Below are 23,119 nucleotides of genomic sequence, written 5' to 3' on the forward strand. Positions count from 1 at the left end.
GAATAATAATCATAGAAGTTAAGTGTGGAAAAAAGCCTATTTCCATAAGAGGTGTCCATGGGCACAGTGATTTGTGTGGTAACGGGCCCCACCAGAAACCCCAGCGTGGAGATAGCAGGGGTGCCATCAAACCCGAGCGCTGCTCTCCGGGCTCGGGGCTCTATTGCACAACCAGAAACTGCCGCGCTGGCACCGGAGCCATCGTCCCACCAGACCTCCTGCAAACACAGTGCCGTTAAATGCTGTTACAGCACTCGGGACAGGGAACGTCAAACACAAATTGCAGAAGCAGGAGTGAGATTTCTAATTTGAGGCTGTGTTAAAACAAACAGAAAAGCCTTATCTCACTGGACCTTAGTGCAGACTAAAACCTCACAGTGCTTCCCCATTCAATAAAACCAAGAAAGGGAAGCATTCAGAAATAAATACTGAGGACTTGTACGTCCTCAGCAGTTTTTGAAGTGGTTTCTGCAGGGCAGCTGGAGCCGCATCGCACGTCAGCTTGGCTATTCTCTGTGAAACAAGCCACAGATTTTCAATGAGCTGTCACTTCCCAAATCCCATTTCAGAAGTGATTCTGGCACTTGCATGTATTTGCGAATTTGACACCCGATGCTTTGTTGCCGACCTGAGCTTTTTGTGTCACTGGAAGCCCTGTACCAGCAAACGAGGCCTGACTCCTGCCTCCTGCGCTCCGAGGCATTGCCATCTCACCATGCTTTAGCCAGCCATCATCTTCAGTCATCTTAACCAGTTATGATGCTCGCAGATGCTTAAGAGCTAGAGAGAAGTTGCAGGGCTCGATTTACAATTGCAAGGTGTTTACAAATCTGATTTATTGTCCAATTCTAAAAAAATGGAGAAGGGAAACCACAAAAGACCTGATCCCACAAAGCTGCACCCACATCAGCAGTCTGTGTGGTACTTAGGCAGTATGGATTTTCGGGACAAGATCCTTTGTGTTTTAGGGGGAGAAATGGCTTGTAGTGTGGCAAGTGCTCTTTACTTATGCCTCAGTAATGGTGTTCCTGTGCAAAACCACAGTCCCAGGCTGAAAAGCGCACAAACGACACCCACATGGAGCCAGGTAACAGCGGCGACAGGTGAGGGGAAATTTCTCTAGAGACACCAAAGTAAAGACGATGCTGTACTACTCTGCATCCCCTCCTCCACGAAAAAAATAGGTCTGCAGCACTGAAGCTAATGAAGCTTGGCCTCTGGCGAGCCAGTCTCTCTTCATTAGAGGCAAACTTGTGATGCTCTCACCGGGGCCCCTCCTCCTTCTTGCCACCTAGTTTTATGGGACCTTCAGGAATGCAATTAGTGCCGAGATGTTTCCTCCTTTGTCAAACTGCCTGGCAGGCAGCCAAGGGGTTCAAAAGCCACTGGGCCGTGCAGCCCGCTGCCCCTTCCCGAGCTGGGCCGCAGGCGGGAGAGCTCTCTTCCCCTTTCCCGCAGCCACCCACATTTCAGAGCAGAGGCCAGAGCGATGTGCTGGAGGTCTCGATGCAAGAGGGTAACTTCTCCGTCCAGAGAAAAACCGGGAGCGAAGCATTCGGGGATTTGGGAAGCAATTGCCCGCTTTGTCAGAGCACGATGCTGTGGATAACCCGGTTGCATCTCTTTTGGAGGAAAAGAACGCTTCTGCAAGCCACCCCTGATGGCCCTTCCATAAGCTGGATTAATGGTTTGAAACAGCTACGAGTTGTTAAGTGGACTCGGGGAGCAGCAGAACAAACGCCACTTATTAGTGACTAAGCGGCATTGACTAATAGATGGATGCAACTTGAATCAACATTTATGAAGTTATAAATGACTCCTTTTCCCACCTGCCTCACAGATGCAGGAGGCACGATAAACTTCCCTCTAACAGGAATTGAATTCTTGCTTGTCCTTTAGGTTATCTCCCACCCCAAATCTGCTTCTCCACTTCAAACTGGGGGGGGGGGGGGGGGCTACAAAAGGACAGGAGCTGTATGCAGCACTGCCTGCAGTCATCTCTCCTCTCAAACCCTGACAAAACGAGGTGCCAATATTTATAAATGGACCCAAGAATGAAAACGCTTTTGCTGGCCAAAGGACTGAGTACCAACAGACAAGAAGCTTAAAGTTCATTTCAGACTGTTTCAACCCTGCTGTGGCTTTCGCCGGGAATATGGGATTCCTGAGCGCAATCTGCTGCCCAGCCGTGTGTCATGGCAGTGACTCAATGGGGACAGCTTTGCTCTGGATCATAAAAGGAAGAAATGCCCAGGCTGGTTGGTGATGGGCTCACGGTGCCTCTGAGCTGAGGCATGCAAAAAGCAGGGCCACGTACATGCAAAGCAGTTTGCATGCATGGATTTTTGTTTCTCAGCTCGGAAAACTGTGCTTTCCTCCTCGTGCTCCCCCAAACCTCAGGCTGAGTTGGACTGGCTGCTTTCCTACCTGCTCTGTCGGGGATGGGTGCTCAGAGGTTCATTATACAGTCTTGTTCAACAGCTTGGGCAGGTGTAAATGCATTTAACGGGGGACACCATAGCCCATGTGCTAAAACTGAGGTTGGGTTCCTTTGGGGTGAAAAAGCTGTTCAAAATACAGTCATCAGAAATACACTGAGAGGCATTAAGTGCCTTCTACACTACAAGAAGACTCATACGTTATAAATAAAGACCTTGACAACAGTGATGAGTTCCCCTCATGGGTCCAAGCCAAGCAACTCCCAAAAAAGGATGGAGACAACAACCATCTACAGCAAAGTGACAGCTCCCTCCACGCTGCTTTTTTTGGTTTCTGCACTTGCTAAAACCTGTTGGATCTCCCCTCACAGTGGGATTCAGCCTGCAAGAGTGGTGGGCACCAGGATGCCAGGGCCTTTCAGGGACAAACACTGTGCCCAGGAAAAGACAGAGGGAGGGCAGGATGTCGCTTCTCCCCCTTGCAGAAACAAAAGCAGGGACCGGACTCTACACGACCACCCTGAGGGACATCCTGCACCCAAACTCCCCTGGCTGCCAAGTCTACACATGCTGGTGGACTGAGATGTTCAGTGTCAAGCTAAACATACGGTCTTTTTCAAGAAGGTCTCATTCGTAGGAAGGAGAGAGCACACGTCTGCTGGAAGCCACCAGAGATGCTTGTGTAGCCAAGGGCTGGTTGTTAGGGGCAGCTTTGGGGACAGCCCCACTGTACAAGCTCTGACATTTTTGGCGGGCTGGTGAAGCCCCAAGCCTCTTGGGCTGACCAAACCACCTTAAAATGTTATGTCATTGGCAAAGGCCTTGCTTAGCTCAGATTTAGCATTGTAACTGCTGGAATTTAAAAAAGAAAAAGCCAACCAACCAACAGCAATAGAAATGCCAGGAGGCATAGGGAGAACCACCCCACGCAGCCATGCCAGACTCCATCCCACCCCTGGAGCAAAGAGGCCACTTGGCCTCAGCCCACCCTTTGTTTTCTTTCATAGCTATAAAAGGGCTTTTAAATGACTTTAAAAAGCTCTGGCAAATCCCAAACCAGCTATGCTGCTCTTCCTAGCACCAGAAGCCCTCCACAGGAACAGAAGAAAGCAGGTGCAACAGAAGACGCATAACTTGTTTTCCTGCGGAGTGGCAGAGCTCTGGCTCTCCTGATGAAGAGGAAATTCGAGCAAAGGAGTGTCCGTCTCTTGGAGTACCAACTGCTACACCAGTAAATTCCAACCTCTCTTTATAGTATCGCTGCCCTGCTTGCTATTAAATATACTCCTTTTGGGTGGGATGATGCTATCAAAGCAATATGGTCATAGGGAGAACCCCCAGGCAGTACTGCTCTTAATTACTTCACAGTTGAGTTTATTTTTGCCCCCATCTACTTTCAAATACCTTTTTCCTGCTTGCTCACCCTTCTTTCAGCTCCTGCATCAGCCGGGAGAGCCCCAGCCCCCCCTGGTCCGGGGCAGTCACTGTGGAACGTGGTACTGGCCTTTCTCACTGCTCTGCAGCAGGGACCCCCAAGGCACAGCCAAAAACCGGGGTATCGCCTGCCTCATCTTCAGCAGTGCCAAAACATCACTAGCCAGGCTATGGGAAAATAAGTGTGAACATCCTCTACTCACCTAACATCGTGACCGTCTCAAACAGCCAGAAACTCGCAACCAAAAAGGTGCCCCATCACTTACTGCCCAGCTCAGAATCATGCAGGGCAAGATAAACAGTGAGGAAAACCCCCACCACTTCCGTGGAGAAAAACGTGAAAACCAGCTATTTTTCCAAGCTTACACTTGGTTTGGAAATTTTGCCCAAGATTTTCAGTCAAGGAAATATTTTACGTGCTTGCAAGCAGGCAAATTTTAAAGAATAACCTTTTGCCCAGCTCCAACTGAGGGAATTATGTCCGAGGGCTAATCCAGGCAATTATGTGCAAGGTAAATTATGTGACCTTGGACTGACAAGGAATTAAAGCCAGTCTAGCAAACACAGCTAAATAACTCCTCTACCGTTGCTTAAGCAAAGCTGACTGGCTACGTCTTTCTCAGTGAATGACTTGTTTTCCCAGTGGGCAGAAAAATCTATACCTGAAATACCTTTAGGAATCTTTAACACAGATCTTCTCTAATAAGTAACAGACTGAAACACAACCTTTCCTTTCACCTGCGCTGCACCAGAGGATTACTTCAAATGCTTGATCTTTAAAAAAAGACTGTTTCTGCCTACGCAGGGAAGGATGGCACATGTAGAAGAAATCCAACCGAAGAAAACACCAAAAAGCTTCAGAGGATTCAAGCTTGTGCTGGTTTACTCTTTCCTAGGGATATACTTCAGTGTGCAAAAGATGTGCGTGGTTGCATCAAAATACCGACACCAAAGCCGAGACTGTTCATCTCTGTAGGACCCGGGCAGAGGAGAAGCCTGCAAGGAGAGCGCCTTTCACTCTAATGCTGGAAACTCTGTTCTGACGCAGATAACGCATTTTTGCTCATTAGTGTGGATGCACTTAAACGTCTCCTTCCTTTTTTTCCATAAAGAAAAGAAAGGGAGCACAGATCCCGCCAGAAAGAGGGCAGATTTGGGCAGGCGGGGCAGGCGCAGCCCCTCGCACACCCTGCACGCACCAGCCCAGCAGCCTTCCCCGTTCCGGGGCGGATTCCCCACGCCCGCGAAGCGGAGGGTGCGAGGGACGAAAGGCTCCTACCTGAGCAGAGGACTCCCTTGTACCTGGCGCAGGAGAAGTCGTCGCACTCGCAGAAGGGCCCGTAGATGTTTCCAAACTCGCTCTCGTAGCAGAGGCACTGGTTGCAGCTGCACTCCCCTCTCCCGCTGCAGAGGGGTTTGCCCTCCGCCTCCCGGCACATGGCGTGGTGCATGTCCCCGCTGGCACCCTCCTCGCACTCGCACCTGGCCCCCAGGTAGCCGGCGTCGCACTCGCACAGCCCGCAGGCGTAGGTCCCGTTGCCGCTGCACTTGCCGCTGGCCGGCGCGGCGCGGCCGGTGCAGCCGCAGAGGCAGTTGTAGGTCACCGCCACCTCCAGCGTGTCCCGAAAGCCGGCGGGCTTGATGGTGAAGGCGTGGGAGGTGTCCTCGGCGGGGCAGCTCCGCGCCTCCACCGACACCTCGAAGGAAACCTGCGGGGGGGGGCAGGTTGAGATGTAAGTTAACACGCACGGCCCCAAAATGGCCATCAAGGGCGTCCTGGGAGGCAAGGCAGGAGGGAAGGGCAAGTGTCCCGAGGAAAAGCCATGGAGCAATTCCCCGGAGCGGAGCCACGCTCACCACGTTGAGCTTCGCTCCCAGGTGTGCAAAAAACCCCCAAACAATTGCACGTCTAGCAAGGGCATCTGCAGCTCAATGCACCAACACCTGCCAGTTCCAAGAGGCGTTTGGCTTCCTTAACGCTTTAAAACTCTTCTGTCAGCTGTTAGCAGTAATTTTCCCCATCAGGGACCATTGGTTTCTGTGAAGTGGAAAGGAACCTGCCTGTTCCCATGAAATAAACAGGGCAAAACTCTACCAAAGAGGCCGGTATTCATGCTGTTAAAAATAATAAACTCTGTTGAAACCAAGCACTGCCAAGGATCTAACAAACACAGCACAAGGGCCCGAGGTGACTACAAGGTCACAGATTTAGAAGGTTTTATGGGAATCCTGATCTGCAAATAGAGATGTGCATCAGTCACACAGTCCCAAGCTTTCAGCACGCTGCTAACTGGCCACTTTGATGGATGCTTCTATTAAGACTGGCTGCATGTCGTGGTTTAACCCCAGACGGTAACTAAGCACCACGCAGCCGCTCACTCACTCCCCCTCCCACCCAGTAGGATGGGGGAGAAAATCAGAAAAAAACTAAAATTCATGGGCTGAGATAAGAACTCTTTGGTAGAACAGAAAGGAAGAAACTAATAATGATAATAACAACAATAATAAAATGACAATGATAATAAAAGAATTGGAATACACAAGTGATGCACAATGCTCACCACTCGCCAACCAATGCCCAGTTAGCTCCCAGCAGCAATCCCAGCCAACTCCCCCCAGTTTATATACTGGACATGACACCACATGGTCTGGAATAGCCCTTTGGCCAGTTGGGGTCAGCTGCCCTGGCTGTGTCCCCTCCCAACTTCTTGTGCCCCTCCAGCCTTCTTGCTGGCTGAGCATGAGAAGCTGAAAAATCCTTGACTTAGTCTAAACACTACTTGGCAACAACTGAAAACATCAGTGTGTTATCAACACTCTTCTCATACTGAACCTAAAACATAACACTATACCAGCTACTAGAAAGAAAACTAAGTCTATCCCAGCTGAACCCAGGACACTTCAGAAGGGTTATACATCATTACATGGTTATACATCACCCCCCTATTAATTTTCTGTTGCTACAATCCAGTGTCAGGGGTTTTCTCCTCGGGAAAACCAAGACCGTCCTATGGCTGCTTGAATGGCCCCTAATTTAATCCTTCTGTTCGGTGGGGGTCTTGGTCCAGCCAGCGCTGCCCGGAGCTGCTGGTTAGCAAAGAGGATTAACCTTATTCCAAGGAAACGAGCCCCTTTCCTAGACATCAGGAGGGAATGATTTTTCTCTGGAGACATCTGGGGTCACCTCGAGCTCTCACTGCCTGCCCCATCCCACATGCCAAGGGGCGACGTGCAGATGGCGGCACAGCAGCCACCCCCAGCCGGGAGAGCTGCACCCCCAGGAAACCTCCCTTGACCCCCTCCCATTCCCAAGGCCTGAAGCAATTAGGCAACGAGCTCAAATTACAGAGGAGAAGGAGATCAGAAAGCAAGCTAAAGGGATCAGGGTAATCCTGCTCCCGTTCACCCTCTGACACCCACGGCCCCAGGACTAAACCCTGGCAGATTAGGAGGACCCAGTGCCAGCGTTATCCTCTTTGGGGACACTTTCTTAGCAGGAGTCAAATCTTGATCCACGTGGAAGCAATGGAGCAGAGAGCTGGATGGAGGGACGGGACCCCACGATCCTGTGGCATGTCTGCCTCTGCAGGCACCTCAATACTTGGGTGCACCTAAAATAGGAGAGGTACCGGTGCTGGCACCCTGCTGCGCCCGCTGCCAAACCCCTTTACGGCACAAGCTGCGGCAGCTGGGGCAACCCCCCTGCTCATGCCAAAGCCGGGAGCCCAGGATCAACCACCAGATTAACTCTGCTACGTCAGGGGCTCAGGCTTCGATGTGGGAACAAGGAGGGCACATGCCTAGCTACAGGGATTGCTTTTACCCGCCCATCAGAGATCCAGTAAAGTCAGCTAAAAAAGAAGAGGCCACCTCCCTTTTTAACACTGTGCATGATCCTTATTTGGCGTGGTAAAAATCCAGCTACTGTTGACTCTTTCAAACTATTTTTATATGCCTCAGCGCTTAGAGCTCTGGTATGTTTGCAGAGTCACTCTTCTCAAATAAGGCAACCAGGCTGCTAACGAACCTGCACCCACGTCCTTGCAGACAGCAAAAGCCTGGAGAAGGGGAGGGGGTTCCCTGCTGGTCTGAGCCCTCTTGCCCCAGCGCCACAGCCCAGCAACTCATTGACCTGCATCAGTATTCAATTTAAACAAGCAAAGCTTAGCTTCTCTGGTTTTTTTTATAAAAAAGCACAGGATGGATTATGCTATGTATACTGTTAACATTAAGGGGTAAACTATATTTTTAGCCTATGCTGCCATCCAATAACCCTAGGAACTGAATACACAAGAGGAGGGTTGCTGCCTTTCTGGGCACTCTGTCTTTTTTGGCAATACCTCCAAAGTTAACCATGACCTCTTCACTCCAGGAAAGCCAGGTTTAGATTAGAATCATAGAATTATTTAGGTTGGAAAAGACCCTTAAGATCATCAAGTCCAACCGTTAAGCTAACACTGCCAAGTCCACCACTAAACCATGTCCCTAAGCGCCACAGCTACACATCTTTTAAATACCTCCAGGGATGGTGATGCAACCATTTCCCTGGGCAGCCTGTTCCAATGCTTGACAACCCTTCCAATGAAGAAATTTTTCCTAATATCCAATCTAAACCTCCCCTGGCACAACTTGAGGCCGTTTCCTCTTGTCTTATCACGTGTTACACTTGGGAAAAGAGACCAGCACCCACCTCGCTACAACCCCCCTTCAGGTAGCTGTAGAGAGCGATAAGGTCTCCCCTCAGCCTCCTTTTCTCCAGGCTAAACAACCCCAGTTCCCTCAGCCGCTCCTCATAAGACTTGTGCTCCAGACCCTTCACCAGCTTCATTGCTCTTCTTTGGATGCACTTCAGCGCCTCAACGTCTTTCCTGTAGTGAGGAGCCCAAAACTGAACACAGGACTTGAGGTGCAGCCTCACCAGTGCTGAGTACAGGGGAACAACCACCTCCCTGCTCCTGCTGGCCACACTATTTCTGATACAGGCCAGGATTCTCAAACAATAACAAGAAAACCTTGAATATTTAATGGACCAGGAAAAGACCAGCAGACCACAGAAATAAAAATTTCACAGGTGAGAGCATGACGTGAATATCTGGGATTACAGGAAAAAGAGCCCATTCTTGACTATTGTGTCCTGCTGCCTGATCAAGACCTTTTGGCTAAGGGTGCTGTAGACAAGATGCCTGTATTCCCTCTTTCCTCACAGCTGACCTTGGGCTGATCTATACCACCCAGAGCCAATTCTAGCAAAGCCACTCTCCGTGGCTTTATTGACATGGCATGGTGTGAGGAGAGCAGAGGAAGATGAGCAAAGCTGTATTTTATTGCCCAGGACCACTCATTGAGAGTGGTAAGCGGCTGCATGGAGGCTGAAAGAGCCTCTCCAGGGGACAGACTGAAAGGCAGACTCACCGTATCTCCTATTTTGAGATCCCCACACTTCCTGAGCCCAGGATAGGACAACCCATCCTGGCACGTGGCAGTGAAGGTCAAACCAATGTCCTCAGGGCTGTCCCAGACTGTAAGCTCCACCTTGGACCGAATACTCTAGAAACACAATGGGAAAGCAAACCGTCAGGTTCCCAAAGGCAGGTGGGTTTCTTCTGCTTTAGTCTCTTCTGATGTTTCCAGAGGGTGGCTAGGACATCTCTGCACCTATATGAAAAAAAATCACCCTTGCACACACATTGACATTTGGGTTTGACTTAACCAGCCCAGGAGACTTCTGATGAACGCAACTAGACTCATGGGGTGTCTATTTGCCTACAACCCCTGGGGGTGGCTTATGCCCTCTAGGACAAGTGTGATGACCATTGTAGCCAGCATTGAAAAGATACAGATGCACAAAAAAAAGAAAAGAAAACATTCTCAAGCACAAATGGAGCATCTCTCAGCTGAAGGTCAGAGCCTGGTGCGCACATCTGCACCTCCTCCTCCCCATAAAGAAGCCCCTTAGCAAAGCACAAAGTCTGATTCTCCACTGGCAGTCGTCCTGTGATGTCCATTGTACAGCACAGAGAAGGCATAAAACTGCACTAACTCTGTCCTGCTTCCTTGATTTCACCTGGTCACAAAAATACATTTTCCCTCTGAGGAGAAAATGGCAAACAAAAAGTACTCTTTCAGATGCATCAGCTGGAAACACCACCATGGGAAAAAATAAATGAAAAATCTCTTTCTTTGTGAAACTTTTCAAAGTGAAAAACGTTTTCCATCAGCGAGGTTTTGGTATGCTCCTACCCGCTTTCTTCTGCTTCTCATCTCTCCGCCCTGCTGCACGCACAGACTTTTTAAGTCAAAACAAAATGAAGTTTATAAGTATTAAGTCAGAATGAGGTTGTTTTGTTTAATTCTTCCAATGGCTGGAACTGATTTTTTTATGAGTGGTGTCCAAAAACCACAAAGGTTTTCAAAATGGAGCTTTTTGTACAAATAGTTTTATTTTCCAAAGCCAGCTTGCAGCTCCATCCCTCTCCCCCTTGTCCCCAGTCCTTACCAATGTGGCCAGATTAAGGAAAAGTGCTAATTCAGATCTCTTACCAGTACATGCGATAACAAAACCATGGTTCACATGCCAGCAAAGAGCTAACACTTTTGGGAACAGGCAGAAAATAAATGAGTTTTGGCTGGGTGAATCTAAACACATCCCTTGAGGAGAGAAAGGAATAATTTCCCATCTCTCTGCTGTAATGGAGGAGCCATTCATGGGGTGGCAATTTGGACCATACAGAGCATCTATCGCCTGCAGGCTCAATGCCGTGCACGTTGGTAAAGCTGAACATACTGCTCTGCCCAAAATTATCCTATAGGAATTAGCTGTCACACTGATGATGCCCTCTCATCTTCCTGCCCAGAGCATCTCATCTGGGGCATGGCAGAAGACAGGACACCAGGCCAACCCTTGCTGTGACCTTGCATGGGCCCTTCCAATGTTCTTATAGAGATGCCAAGGTCTCTTATTAGCCCTATATAGTAATGCTATTAGCTTAATTGTAATGCTATTATTATTAGCCACTTTGCACCATTACACAGCAATACCTTCTCACAGCACCGCAGCCACCGCTAAGGGCAACTGCAGATTTTGCTGCTGTGTTGTTTGGTGGCCCCTAAGCCTGCTGTGCCTTCAGGGACAAGCGGAGGACACTGGAGAGACCTAGAGGAAGGACTTGGCCTTGAGATGGAGCAATGTCTCTGCCTGAAATAAAGCTGTTTGCTGTAGCCCCGGGGGAAATGCCAAGGTTGGATTATTTCAGTGTAAAAACAAGGAAATCCTGAACTGGCAGCAGCTCCAGGGATGGCTGATGTGAAGGCCACCCGCCATGGGAAACCCATCAGTAGTGTAACGAGAAACACATCCGAGACCTGCCTGGCTTGGGTTTAGAAAAGCAGTTTCTAAACCAGTGTCCCATTTGCTCCCTTTGGTCCAAACCTAGCTACTACAAGGCACAGCCCCCCCAGGAGCCTTTCCATCTCCCAGGTGTGTTGAGATTTGGGGGAAGGGTTTTTTTCTTAGTGAGGGCAGAGAAAAAAGCAGTCCCCCTTCTCTTTTGCTTCAGGCCCTGCCGGATGAGGGAGAGGTGACAGCACGCTGGGCAGAAGAAAAAGGGAGATGGAAGATGAAGGGAAGGGGGAAAGGGATCTTGGGGGTAACGTAAGCCCTGAGCAAGTCTGATGGACGCATTAGTGGAGGGAAGCAGACAGGAGAGGACCAGAGACAGCTGAAGCACTGGAGGGGAGAGGCTGAGCCCAGACCCAGAGCACCAACCACTGCCACCCCGCAGGAGGAGACGGTCCCTGTCACAGGTGATGGGTTTCTCTAAGCACAGAGTTTCCTTTCTGTGAGGAATTAAAAAAGGTTCACTCCCACTTTGGAAACAGAAACTTTAGCCTTCTCCCTCAGTGAGAACTTCCTCCTTCATTTCAGGAAAAAAACAAAGCTACCAAGAGGAGACGGGCTGGGCGGGTGCCAGGTTTCCCATGCCCGCAGCACAGGCAGGAGCTGCCAGCTCCCGGCAGCGTGCCCGGGGGTCCCAGCCCGCACCCACCACCCAGCTGAACCGGCAAGAAACCAGCCCCAGTCTCAGCAGCAGATCATCCCCCACAGCTCCTTCCGTGGGGCACCGTGGTCTCAGCATCCTAGTGGTTTCCAGCCAGCTACACTGGAAAGCTCACAAGCAAAGAGGAGAAAGAGGAGGGAGCAGAGGTGGGGGCGTCACGTCCCCAACGGTTTTCATCAGCTTGTATCTATCCACAAAGGCTTGAGGGGTGGTGAAATGGAGGCACGGATGCATGTTACAGCTGGGAAGCTGAGGCAAAGGGAGGTTTTCACATGATAGCGCTGAGACCACATGCAAAGTCAACGTGGAGTGAACGTTCACTTCTTTCTCCCCAGCCAAGCATCTCAGCCACAAGACCCTCTTTCCTCAAGGGGACAAACTAGGACAAGTGGGCTTTTGTTTTGCAGTATGTCCAGGGCCTCGTTAGCAGCATTTAGCTGCTCATTGCCTTTCCTCAAAGGGTGAAGCTTTGGGCAGCACTCTTCCCAAGGGCATAACCAAATGCTACTTTAACCAAAGGTTGCTTTAACTGCAAGGAGCTGGCGGGGAAGGAAAGATGAATGTTACAGGTCATGCAAAGCACAGCACAATCCTGCATGACCTCTGGATGTGTGAACTCCTCCGAAGAAGTCCTTCCTCGCTCCCTTACACTAATGAGCATAGTACTAAGAAGAGCTTGCAGCCATCGAAAGCTGTGTTCACAGGTCCCATGCATGAAGAACCCTACCTGAAGGCTGACCCATGATGGGGTCAGATCTCCATGCCCACACCAAAACAGCAATATCGTTCCAGGAGCACCAAGAGCCAACCCATAAGAATTCAGGGAGAAGTCAACAGAAATGTCGACAACTAACTACCCAACAAACATGCAATTTAACTGCTTCTAATTGATCTGCTCCCCCGATCTCCATGGAGATGGACAACATCAGGTCAGCAGTACAACTGCAGGTCCTTTGCTGTCCTCCATGGGCCCCACTGCGGCAGGGCAGGCTGCCCTGGCAATGCCACATAGGCAGGGCTCCTTTGGGACCTAAGAGACACGGTGACGCTCAGGGGTGCTGAGGACCAACTTGTGCTGCGTGAAGACCAACACAAGGATGCGACCTTAGCTGGAGCCTGGTCACATCCTCGGGAGGCCTCTGAACATCAGATAGCAAAGAAATAATCTATTTTTCCTACTGGTAGGGTGCTCTGAGAGAGTTGTTTTAGATCGGGGCTGTATTTGGAGGGTAATTCTGCATACGAGAGCCATGGGGTGAAATCTCTGCTGTGCTGCAGGCTTCCTTGGGTATCCCTGTGCTCCTTCTCCACCTCACACGCCTTGTTTCCCTTCCCGGGGTAGATGCCCCAGCTCCGGCAGCGTACGGAGGACCAGGGAGGGAGGCGGCCAAGCCGGGTGGAGCACGCTGGGGAGAGGCAAAGAGCTCTTGGCACTTTGCACAACAGCAGCTGCAGTATTAAAATGCACTTACGTTGTAGGCCTTGACGATCAGCTCGATGATATTCTTGGAGTCTTTGTGCAAAATCTCCACTGTCGTCCCAGGAATTAAGGCGGTAAAGTTCTTGGGGGGAAAAAAAGAAAATGAAAGAAAATGTTGGGATGCCGAAAGGAAAGCAGAGTGTAAGGAGGGACCGACCCCCTGCCAGGGACACCGGCCACACACCCTGCACCATCATCCAGTGGTGTACACGGAGGAGTTTGGCTCCTGTTAGCGTGGAGCTTTTGAAAGCAAAGCATTGCTAACAGGGCACGTTGAATGCTAAGCAAAGCTTATGGCCACGGGACGGGGACTAACGGAGCTGGGTTCTGCTGCCGGAGGGGGCAAGACCCAGCCACCGTGCACTCGCGAGAGCCGGCACCGCGGGGAGGGAGCTGCGGCTGCCCCATCTCGCCTCGCGACCTGCGAGCATCCCCGGGAGAGGGGGTGGAGAATGAGCTCAGCCCTCCCGCTCTCCGCGGGCAAGCAGCAGCATCTCGACGGTAGCAACGCAGCTGCTTGTTGTTTTCGCTCGAGCCTCGAGAGCCAGAGCAGAGGTTTCCAAAAGCAACCCCGCCTGAAACACCTCCCCTGCATCCGCAGAGGAGCGAAACCCTGCGGGGCAGCTCCGGACGCAGGCTGGCCCTTGCAGCTCAGGTCACCTTTTCCTTTCGGAGGGGAGAGTGGGGATGGCGAGGGAGTTCAAACTATATGTGGCACGTCAGGGCCCTGGACTCCGTGATGGAAAAACACAGCTGGGCAGAAACACTGCGCGCGATTAGGTAATGGGATTAAGTCACTGCAGAATGGGTTGAACAGGTTTCTGCTCTCTCGCACGCTGCACAGCTGGCAGCCATCCGAACGTCAAGATTAAGCTGGAGTCTATTTTAGGTCTTCGCACGCTCGCTAACATATATATCTGTTTGCTCTAAGGAGCTTTAGTGCTTCTCACTGAAAGGACTCGCGGGAAGGGACGGCGGGCTGAGCCTCGCCTGCCTGCATCTGCCTGCCCCCGCCAGCCCCGCGGGCAGCACGTGGCCACACGCATGCGCGCTTGCGGCTGCACACATGCGCGCTTGCGGCTGCGCGCACGCGCGCTTGCGGCCGCCTCCGCTCCGCGGTGCCAGCAGGAAGATGCTTTCCAGAGGCATTTAAATCTCCCCCCAGCCCGGGCGGCTCAGCAGCGCTTACCTTGTACAGGACGTAATGACTTTTCGTAACAGCGAAAATCAGGTGGATGTTGTTTTCAGCGAGTTTCTCCCCAAGAAGTGCTAGGGAAGGATAATCCTAGGGGCACAAAAAAGGCAGAAGGACTAATGGGTAACGCAGAAACAAAGACTAATTTCATTGCTCTTCTCCCAACAGCAAAATTTGTTCCAGAAATGTGGCGTGTTTTGTTGCAGGATGAAGTCCCTGATGTACCAGCACAATCCCAACTGAAATAGTAGAAATTCTGTCATGCCTTAAATATGTCTGCTGCACCTTTCACTAGAATCTATGACTGACAACACCATTAGCTGCAGCAACACCTGAAACACTGGATTTCTTTCTTTCCTCTCTGCTTTGCCATCAGCAGACACACGTATGTAATAAGCTGCTTGCTATCTCCAGGGATGCAAGGCGGGGAGATCTAGAATTGCAGTAAGTGGAAATGTATGATTTTTCTTCCAAAGCGGAAACATCCATTGCCTGCTCTTTCTGCATACTGGAACCACAAAGAGATTACAATAAGCTCTTTAATTCTGCAGACTTCCCAGACAGAGAGGATGGCAAGAAGATACTGCTCTAGCTACCCACAAGCAACAAAATAATGAACCAGGGCTCAATTTCAAGAGATCAGCTTGAGTTTAAAATCCCAGGCTGCTTCTGAAGTGCTGTCCTTGGGAAAAAAGACCTCGTTTACTTGCAGACTGGAGGGCTGATTGAGAACCTTGAAGACTTAAACATGGGAACACCAAGGCAGCATCCCCATACCAGCTCCCCAGCATAACCCCGTGTCAGCACAGGGGCTGTACTCCCGTATACATATGCTTGCTAGGATTGCACAGGTGGGTGGAAAGGGAGTTTCTCCAAGGATCCTAGCTTCCGTGCAGAAACACCTCCTGTTACGAGGTGACATCCATGCAGGAACAAAAATCATAAGTAGTGCTTGTGATCTGCTGAATAAAGCACCCTTCTGCAGAAGGATGTGATAATGAGGTGGCAGGCAACTGCCCGTTCACCCCAGAAGTTTCCTCCACTGAGTTTAAATTTAAAAAAAGGGCCAGTTTGTCTATTTATTACTAAGACCTATGTTAGTGTTGTGCTCAAAGGCTGTGAATAAGAGGAGCATCCTGTTGTGCTTGCTAGTGTAGTCACATCAAGGTAGACTCAGCCTCCCCAGGGAGAAGCTGACAGTCCACTAAACATTTTAGAAAAGGGATGACATATTTTATGTTTCCTCTACACTTTGCATGCAAAATCTGATGCTCTTCAGGACACCGAGTTACTTTTCCCTCCCTTGCAATGAGCCCTGAAGGAACTTGCTAAGCTCCTAACTCATTTTTGAGCATCACAGAAGCATTCACTGTGGGGGGATGCCCAAGCAGAACCACAAATTTTATTTGCAAACTGCAGGAGCAGGTGAAACCATGCTGGTCAGGGGGTGCGTTTGCCAAAGGCTGCTGGAGTCGGGGGTGGCTGGTCTCCAGAGAGGTCCACCAACACCCCGAGGTCTCCAAGGGCCAGGCCCCCATGTGCCCCCTCACCAGCTGGCTGGATGCGCTGTACTCGTTGGCTTCATTCAGGTGGCACTGGCCATCGTGGGGCTGCACCAGCCCCCCCAGCTTCCCATCCAGGGCTATGTGGGGCACGTCATCCGTTGTGAAGACCAGCAGGTGAGACGCCTCCTTACGCCAGCCGATCTTCTCCTGGAGGAAAACAAACCCCGTGAGACAGCCGGTCTGCCCCTGCCAAGCCCACGCTTCGCCCCTCACCCTGCACACAATCCCAGCCATGCGCCCGTCCAGCAGCGGACCCATTAGCGCTAATTAGAAGAGCACCATGCTGCTGTCCCCCCATCCCTGGCAAGAAAACAAAACATCAGGGGCCCATCTAGTATTTCCCAATATCTCCTTCCAACGCACTTACTTAAAAAGGCATGAGGAGGTATGTGGACTGTCCACCAGACCTTCTCTACACAGATCCAAGAATAAGAATTTCAGCTGCTTTTATAGCCAAAGGAGACCTGCCAAATTCCTCCACACACATTTAATCTGACCTTGTTTCCTCGGCTCTGTGGAGTGGGCAAGGCAACAGCAAGGGCTGCAATATCCCCGCTCAGCAGTTTCATTCCCACCCGCTCGTAAAAGCTGTTTCTGAGCTGTGACACACAGCGAGGCCCCTGCCCGAGGGTGCTGGCTTTGGTGCACCCATGTGCATGCACAGGCACTCTGTGCAAGGACCAGACATTATCACCATCTTTGCATGGAGAGAGATGCAGGGATAGATTGTTTTCCAAATAAAGGGATAACATTTAGTGGATAAATTTTTCCCTCCCACGGAGCTTCCCCAGGTTTCCGCCTTTGCATTGGCCCGAGAAGCAGATCTGTGCCTACAACAGCACACTGAAGCTGTTTGTTGCAACAGAAGCAGAGGAAAACAGCGAAGCCCAAAAGAAATTTTTGGAAACCATCGCGCTGCAGCACACTCCCCTGCGCTCGCTGGCTGCTCCCACTGCCAGCTCATTGCCAAGCCGGGCGGCCTGAGGTCCCGCCTGCCAACCGCGGCAGAGAGATCCTGCCGCGGCAGAGACCGCAGCCAGAAAGCCCCATCTCCCAGAGCTTCCCCTGGGGCTGGCCACCCTGCCCCATCCATCAGCGAAGACGCAGCCCCACGCCTTCCCTCCCCACGCACATCCAGCATCCCCCTCCCTCCAGCCCCCAGCTCGGAGCGACACAGCGCAAATCCCTTGGGAAGGGATGAGGGAAAAGCTGGTGAAAGCTTACTGGTGGGAACGCGGCGCAGATGAATATACCCAACTCCTCCAGAGCTTATCGCGCAGCTTATTTAGCAAAATCTGAACTCTGCCTTTTTTTACAGTAAGATGTTAGCCTATGAGCTGCCGCAGCCCAGCTGCAAAGACGCTTTCTATGGAAAGCGCTGGTGTGGACAGGGCAAGAGGGCAGAGCAGGCAGACAGATGCGGAATCATGGCTGCTGCCAGCGCAATTTTTGCCTGCAAACGTGAGTCATAGCCCAAAGCTTCCTGATCTTTCCGATAAATATAACTCTTGCTTCGGAGACACTATTCCAGAGTAGATTTCTTTTTCGTTCCTACTGCAGAAGGTATAATTTCTTTAATGGCATTTTAAAGACCCACACAATGCAAATAAGGCCATAGGAAGAAGGCTTTGGCAACACACATCCTTTGCCACGTACCAGCACATTACAGTCCAGCTCAACATGCAATGAGGACTTTTTTGCTCTGGGAAGCAGGACTCATTCCACTGAAGTGACCCCACTGCACAAAAGCCAAGATCTTCATGCCAAAATGTAATTTCTTAAGAACTCAACCCAAAAGTGATTATAGCTCTAACAATGCAAGAAGCAGTTCTTGGTCTACTCAGCCACCAGACAGAAGCCCATCCAGTTCACTTTTCTTTGAGTATCCAAAGCTGATTTCTTTTTTTTTTTAATGATTGAGGCCAAGAAACTCCCAAAGAGATTAAAAGGATTAATCCGAGTTTCTTTTCCTTAGAAATGCGCTACACACAAAGAGAACGAGCCGCATTCAAGCAGCAGTTACAAATCCACTTCAGGGGTGATGCTGCTGTTCACCTGCCTGCTAAGCCCACCTTTAAATCAAGGGCTAAGCATCCCTTTGCGGACAAATTCCCTGTGCCTCCAACACACACTTTCCCACATAAACAACATCAAAAGTGCTTTGGTTGCTCAGTTCAGGAACTCACTTCCGAAAAGCACCGAGCACCCACAGTGTCGGTGCCAATATCCGGGCACTGAGAGCATTTGATGCCTCAGAGCACTGGACCAGGATGTCTCAGACGCGGTGGCCGAGCCGGTGCTGATGCCACGCTGAAAGAGCTGGAGACCTATGGAAAAAGCACCCGGAGAGGCTGGCACGCCGAGGAGCTGCTGCATCTCACACTGCCTCCACCAGCAGCTTCCAGGCACTGGAAAATACAGCTCTTCAGCATGCAGTTTCCACCGCGAAACCCAGAGCAGCACTCTGCTCCACTTCTTAAAACAAATAACCAAAGAGACTTTTGTTTATTTTTACTGGACTGGGATTGTTGAACAAAAAAACCCAGCACTGACGTCTGCCCCCTCTTCTGGTTTTTGATCCTCATGGGATATAAAGGATTTTGAAAGCAGGGGTGGGACCTGACCCAAAGCAGAGTGAAGTGGGAAGACGTGTCTCCACAGGGCTGGGCACGCTATGGATCCTGCCCCTACTCCTACGACCAGCTGCAGTTGCCTTCTGTACCCCAGCAGACCAGCTTCTCATGCCTTACAGCCAACAGTGACTGGCAAAAGGGCCACAACTGTCTCAGCACGGCACAGCCCTCCAAATCCTATTGAAAAGGCTGCAAAACCCTGCATCAGTATTTCCAAGCCTGAAATAAATATCTAAATTTATGCTTTGGGCGCTGAATAAAAATGGTTCAGTTGCCAAGACATTAATTGCCAGGAGACCCCCTGGATTCATCAACATGTCTAAACCCCAACCAGTTTCTCAGGTGCAGACCTTTTTGGAAGCAAGAAACAGATACAGGTGCAAGACAAGTATGCCTTAGGAATTGAAAGCCAAAACCTCCTTTGTCCGGCATAGCTCTGAATGGCACCTCAGTGTCTCCCAGATGTCTTGGCCATCTCCATGTACCAGTGTCTAGCAAGCACCAAACGAAACTATTTCAAAAGATGCTTCATTTTCTAATCCAGCATTATCTCCTTGCTGCATCTTAGTATATAAGATCTGAAACTTATACGTACCACCAAGCCATATGACGCTTGCACTTAAAGAATGGCAGAAACCCAAAATACTGCAAATGGAAAATGTAATTACAGAAAGTGGATTAATATTCCTGGCTTACCATTTTAGCATCAGGATAAAGGCTTATTGTCTCTGGCTCTTTCATTGCCTCCAGAATAACATTTACTATATCTTCATCTTTCAGAAAGGAGCCAAACCCTGGGCCTGCTTGTTAGTCTGCATTAGCTGTACAAACTTTCCCCCTTCCTTGGCTTGAAAACCAGGCCAAAAAATGACTTGAGCGTTACAGAGCTCTTAGACAGCTCATGCAGAAGAAATGTTTGATAGGAATTACAGTATAAAAATACCTAGTCAACAAAGTAGGTATTGTTTCTGACACCTCAGTGCTTGAAGAGGTAGAGAAGACCACACTCGGACGCCGTGGCTTGGAAACAGCGAGGGTCTGCCCTGCCATGACCCGCTCTCCCCGGGATGTCCCCCCGATGCCACAAGCTCTGCTGCTGAGCACAAAGTACTTCATGGTCAACATGCTGCATCGCCCTGAATGCAGGGGACTTTCTAAGGTCATCACTGCTCTAAATCTTGGGTTTTGAATAGGGCAGAGGGTGAAAGCTGGAAAAAGCTGGAGCGCGCCAACGAGATGCAATGGGGTACCACAGTAGTGATGAAGAAACCCACGCCAGAAGTCACCAAGGTACCTGTATGCTGCTCTCTCTGCAGTGGAGGAATATAGCTCCCGAGTTACTAGAAACTACTGTCTCTGCAGGGTTTAGTCCCCATGATACTTCATCAATCACTGCTGGCTGCAAAGCGCTATTTATTGCGGCAAAGAGCATCCTCATCAGGCCGCAGCCCTTCCCTGCTACCCCCACCGTCTGCCACCTTCACCCACCTCAACGGTGCTGACCCCCACCACAACCCGCGGCCGCCGACCGGTCTGGGCCATCACTCGGCCGCCACGACGGAAATTAATCACTAAGCTCCCGTTTTGGCTATGGGGCTTAGGAGGTCAATCAGCCAGAATGGTCTGGAATTTTGGCTGTTCTAACTCTGGACAGATGGAGCCTTTGCTGCTCCTACCTGGGATCAGCAGGCAGCTGCTCCACCCACAGCAAGGGGCTGCCAAGGCAGCGCCGGTTACGGTGCAGCCGGTTCTCCTGCCTCACACACCGGTCCCACGGACTTCCTTTCCCACACCTGAGCTCTGGCAATTAACTAACCGCCGCGGCTCCAGAAATTCCTCTGTCATGACTTGCCACATCGTGCCAAGAGCCACGCAAGCTCACACGCTCACCTCTGCTCACCCTTCCTGGAGGATGCTGAGTCCTGAATTTAGATGGTGCCAGCATCTAAATTCATCTTCTGAATTCAGAAGGGACAGGCTGTGCGCTCAAGAATGACAGCCAAAGATTTTGGTCCCTACCAACAGTTTGAGACTGGCAGAAACGTGTAGGCAATATCTTGCAGGTCTCCTGCCTTCCACCAACACCTCCAAAATGAGCCCTTGTGATACACACCACAACATTTCTGCATCATAGGGAAACGTTGTGCCATTTTTGCAATAACCTGCTGGAAGGAACTGCAAAAAAACCACACAGTGGGTGGCACAACTGAGTGACCATCCTGAGATGTCTCTGCTCTAACCATGAGAGCCACCACTCCGCAACTGAGAAGCACTTTATGCCCAGTTGAGTACTGGGAGCAGCACTGTAGCTGTGCCAACAACAATACCTGTGCCGGGCTGGGAGAGGAAGATGGCTGTTGGGTGGCATCAGATCCAATGGGGCAGGTTCAGTCCTGCCAAGAGCATGAAGCGTAAATGAAGCCAACCCAGGCGAGGGAAGGTCTGGTTTCCCACAAGCCTGTGTCCCACCACTCCTGCAGACGATGCCTATCTCCCAGCTCCCAAAATCCAGACTCAGAGGAAAACATGCCCGGTCCAAAGGACTATGCAAGGCTGGAGCAAGCAAAACCCAAACTATATGTCAAGAGGGGAAAAAGCAACCAGAGCTGTCCCTGGCGAGCAGGGAAGCTCAGCCACACAGTGAAGGGGAGCAAACATTTCCATCCCTGATGCACAAAAAGGGATACGGAGCAACCCACCTACTTGTTCCAGAAAGATCTTCAAGCAAACACCTCCAAAAACCCTAAGGACATGGCTAACATGGCACCAAGCTAATGAACTCTGTCTTTAATTACTGCTAACAGCTCCAGTTTTGTTGACAAAGAGGGAGAGCAGGCTATCAGGGCCTGGGGGTGGGCTCATCCAGCCCCACACACAAAGGGGGCAGGTACGAGCAGTAGGAACCAGCTCCAACCCTCAACATGAGTCAACCGCTGCAAGATGTGTTTGGCACACACGCACTGAGCCGCTGCACGGTGCCGCTGCACACAAGTGTGCATGAATCTTAAAGGATTTTGTCCCAGGTGCTCAGGGATCAGCACCTACAAGTCTAGCCACGTGATGAAATCTCAGCCGTAAATTTGCATTTGCAAAAGCTTTGTTTTTACCCCTTTAACCCAGAAAAAATATTAACCTTTTTTTCTTTGCCTGTTCATGTACAAAACCACATGAAAACAATAGCCTCTACTTTTCAAGGCATTTTTCATGGTTTCTGCAAGAAAAATTTAGTAGTTACTTCCAAAAAATGGCATGCTGAAGCCTTACCCTGGTCCTAGAACAGAGCAGAAGAAACCTCCTCCGCTTTTGCTTTGCTTTAAAACCCCAGAAATCAGAGCAACTCACCTTGCAGACGGCAGCCTGCAAAATTGCATCGAAACCGCCCTCTGGAGCATCTCGGTTGCGGGAAACCTTCTGTTTCTGAACTTCTTCGTTGAAACGGTCAACTTTATCCGTTAGGGACAAGAGGTGGCGGAAGCCAAAGGATGGGACGCAGCTGGGGAACAGCTTGTAACTGCAGGAGGAACAGAGGAGTGGTCAGCTGGGAGGAACCACACCAGCAGCCAAGAGCTGCAGAAGCTCCCAGCTCTACCAGGTTGGTCTCCAAACTTCTGTTCAGAGGGATAAAATACTTCCACAAGGCTTCATGTTTTGGACACTTTGATTTCTGGGTATTTATCTACAAAACCCTACAGCAGAGCCCATTTTTTTTTTTTTTTGTTTGCCCCCCCAGGGTTTTGAGCAGCTGAAGTTTCCAGAGATCTCACCAGGAGTGAACACCTCTCTCTCCATGTAAGGTGTGAGCGAAGCCACCAAGCACCAGCCTGCCCTGGGCCATGCAACTCTGCAGTTTCAGCACCCATATAGCAGTTTTCACAGCAGGAATCCACAGTGCAGGATGTGACTCACAGTGATGCAGAGGGTGCTTTTTGGCAAAGCCACCGTCCCCAGCAGCCCAGGAGGGTGGTGTGAGCCGTGCTCCATGCCTGCAGAACCGGTGGGCTGGTGTCAAAGGGCATCACACAGAAGTGCCACTGCCGAGAGCTACTTTTCCCCTATTTTTCAATATGCATTTTCACTCTGCCATCCACTTTTCTTGGCAGGACGTGCCACCCCGCACCCACTGCACGTCACCGGGCACCTGGCAATTGCCCAACACGAGATGTGGTGATAACTAACACCAACTCTTGCATACTCCCACTATCCCTGCAAGCTGGTGAGCAAACACCATCTCTGCTTTCCAGAGGGCTGCTGGAGCAGAAAGGTAGGAGTGGCACCCTAAGGCAGAGAAACACCTCGGCAGGCTACCAGGAAAACTTC

The 23,119-nt window shown here is 50.6% G+C and overlaps 1 protein-coding gene across 1 annotated transcript in view; it reads right to left on the reverse strand.

The window, feature by feature from the left end:
• Positions 1-23,119, reverse strand: part of ITGB5 (integrin subunit beta 5) — a 64,060-nt gene that overhangs the window by 20,294 nt on the left and 20,647 nt on the right. The window contains exons 5-10 of the mRNA XM_075028815.1: positions 22,145-22,313; positions 16,155-16,316; positions 14,599-14,694; positions 13,402-13,491; positions 9,285-9,419; positions 5,152-5,581 (exon numbers count right to left, since the gene is read on the reverse strand). Coding sequence (XP_074884916.1) covers positions 5,152-5,581; positions 9,285-9,419; positions 13,402-13,491; positions 14,599-14,694; positions 16,155-16,316; positions 22,145-22,313 — 1,082 coding nt within the window. The remainder of the gene's footprint in view (positions 1-5,151; positions 5,582-9,284; positions 9,420-13,401; positions 13,492-14,598; positions 14,695-16,154; positions 16,317-22,144; positions 22,314-23,119) is intronic.

Source organism: Buteo buteo, chromosome 5 (genome assembly GCF_964188355.1).
Source record: "Buteo buteo chromosome 5, bButBut1.hap1.1, whole genome shotgun sequence".
Lineage (NCBI taxonomy): Eukaryota > Metazoa > Chordata > Aves > Accipitriformes > Accipitridae > Buteo > Buteo buteo.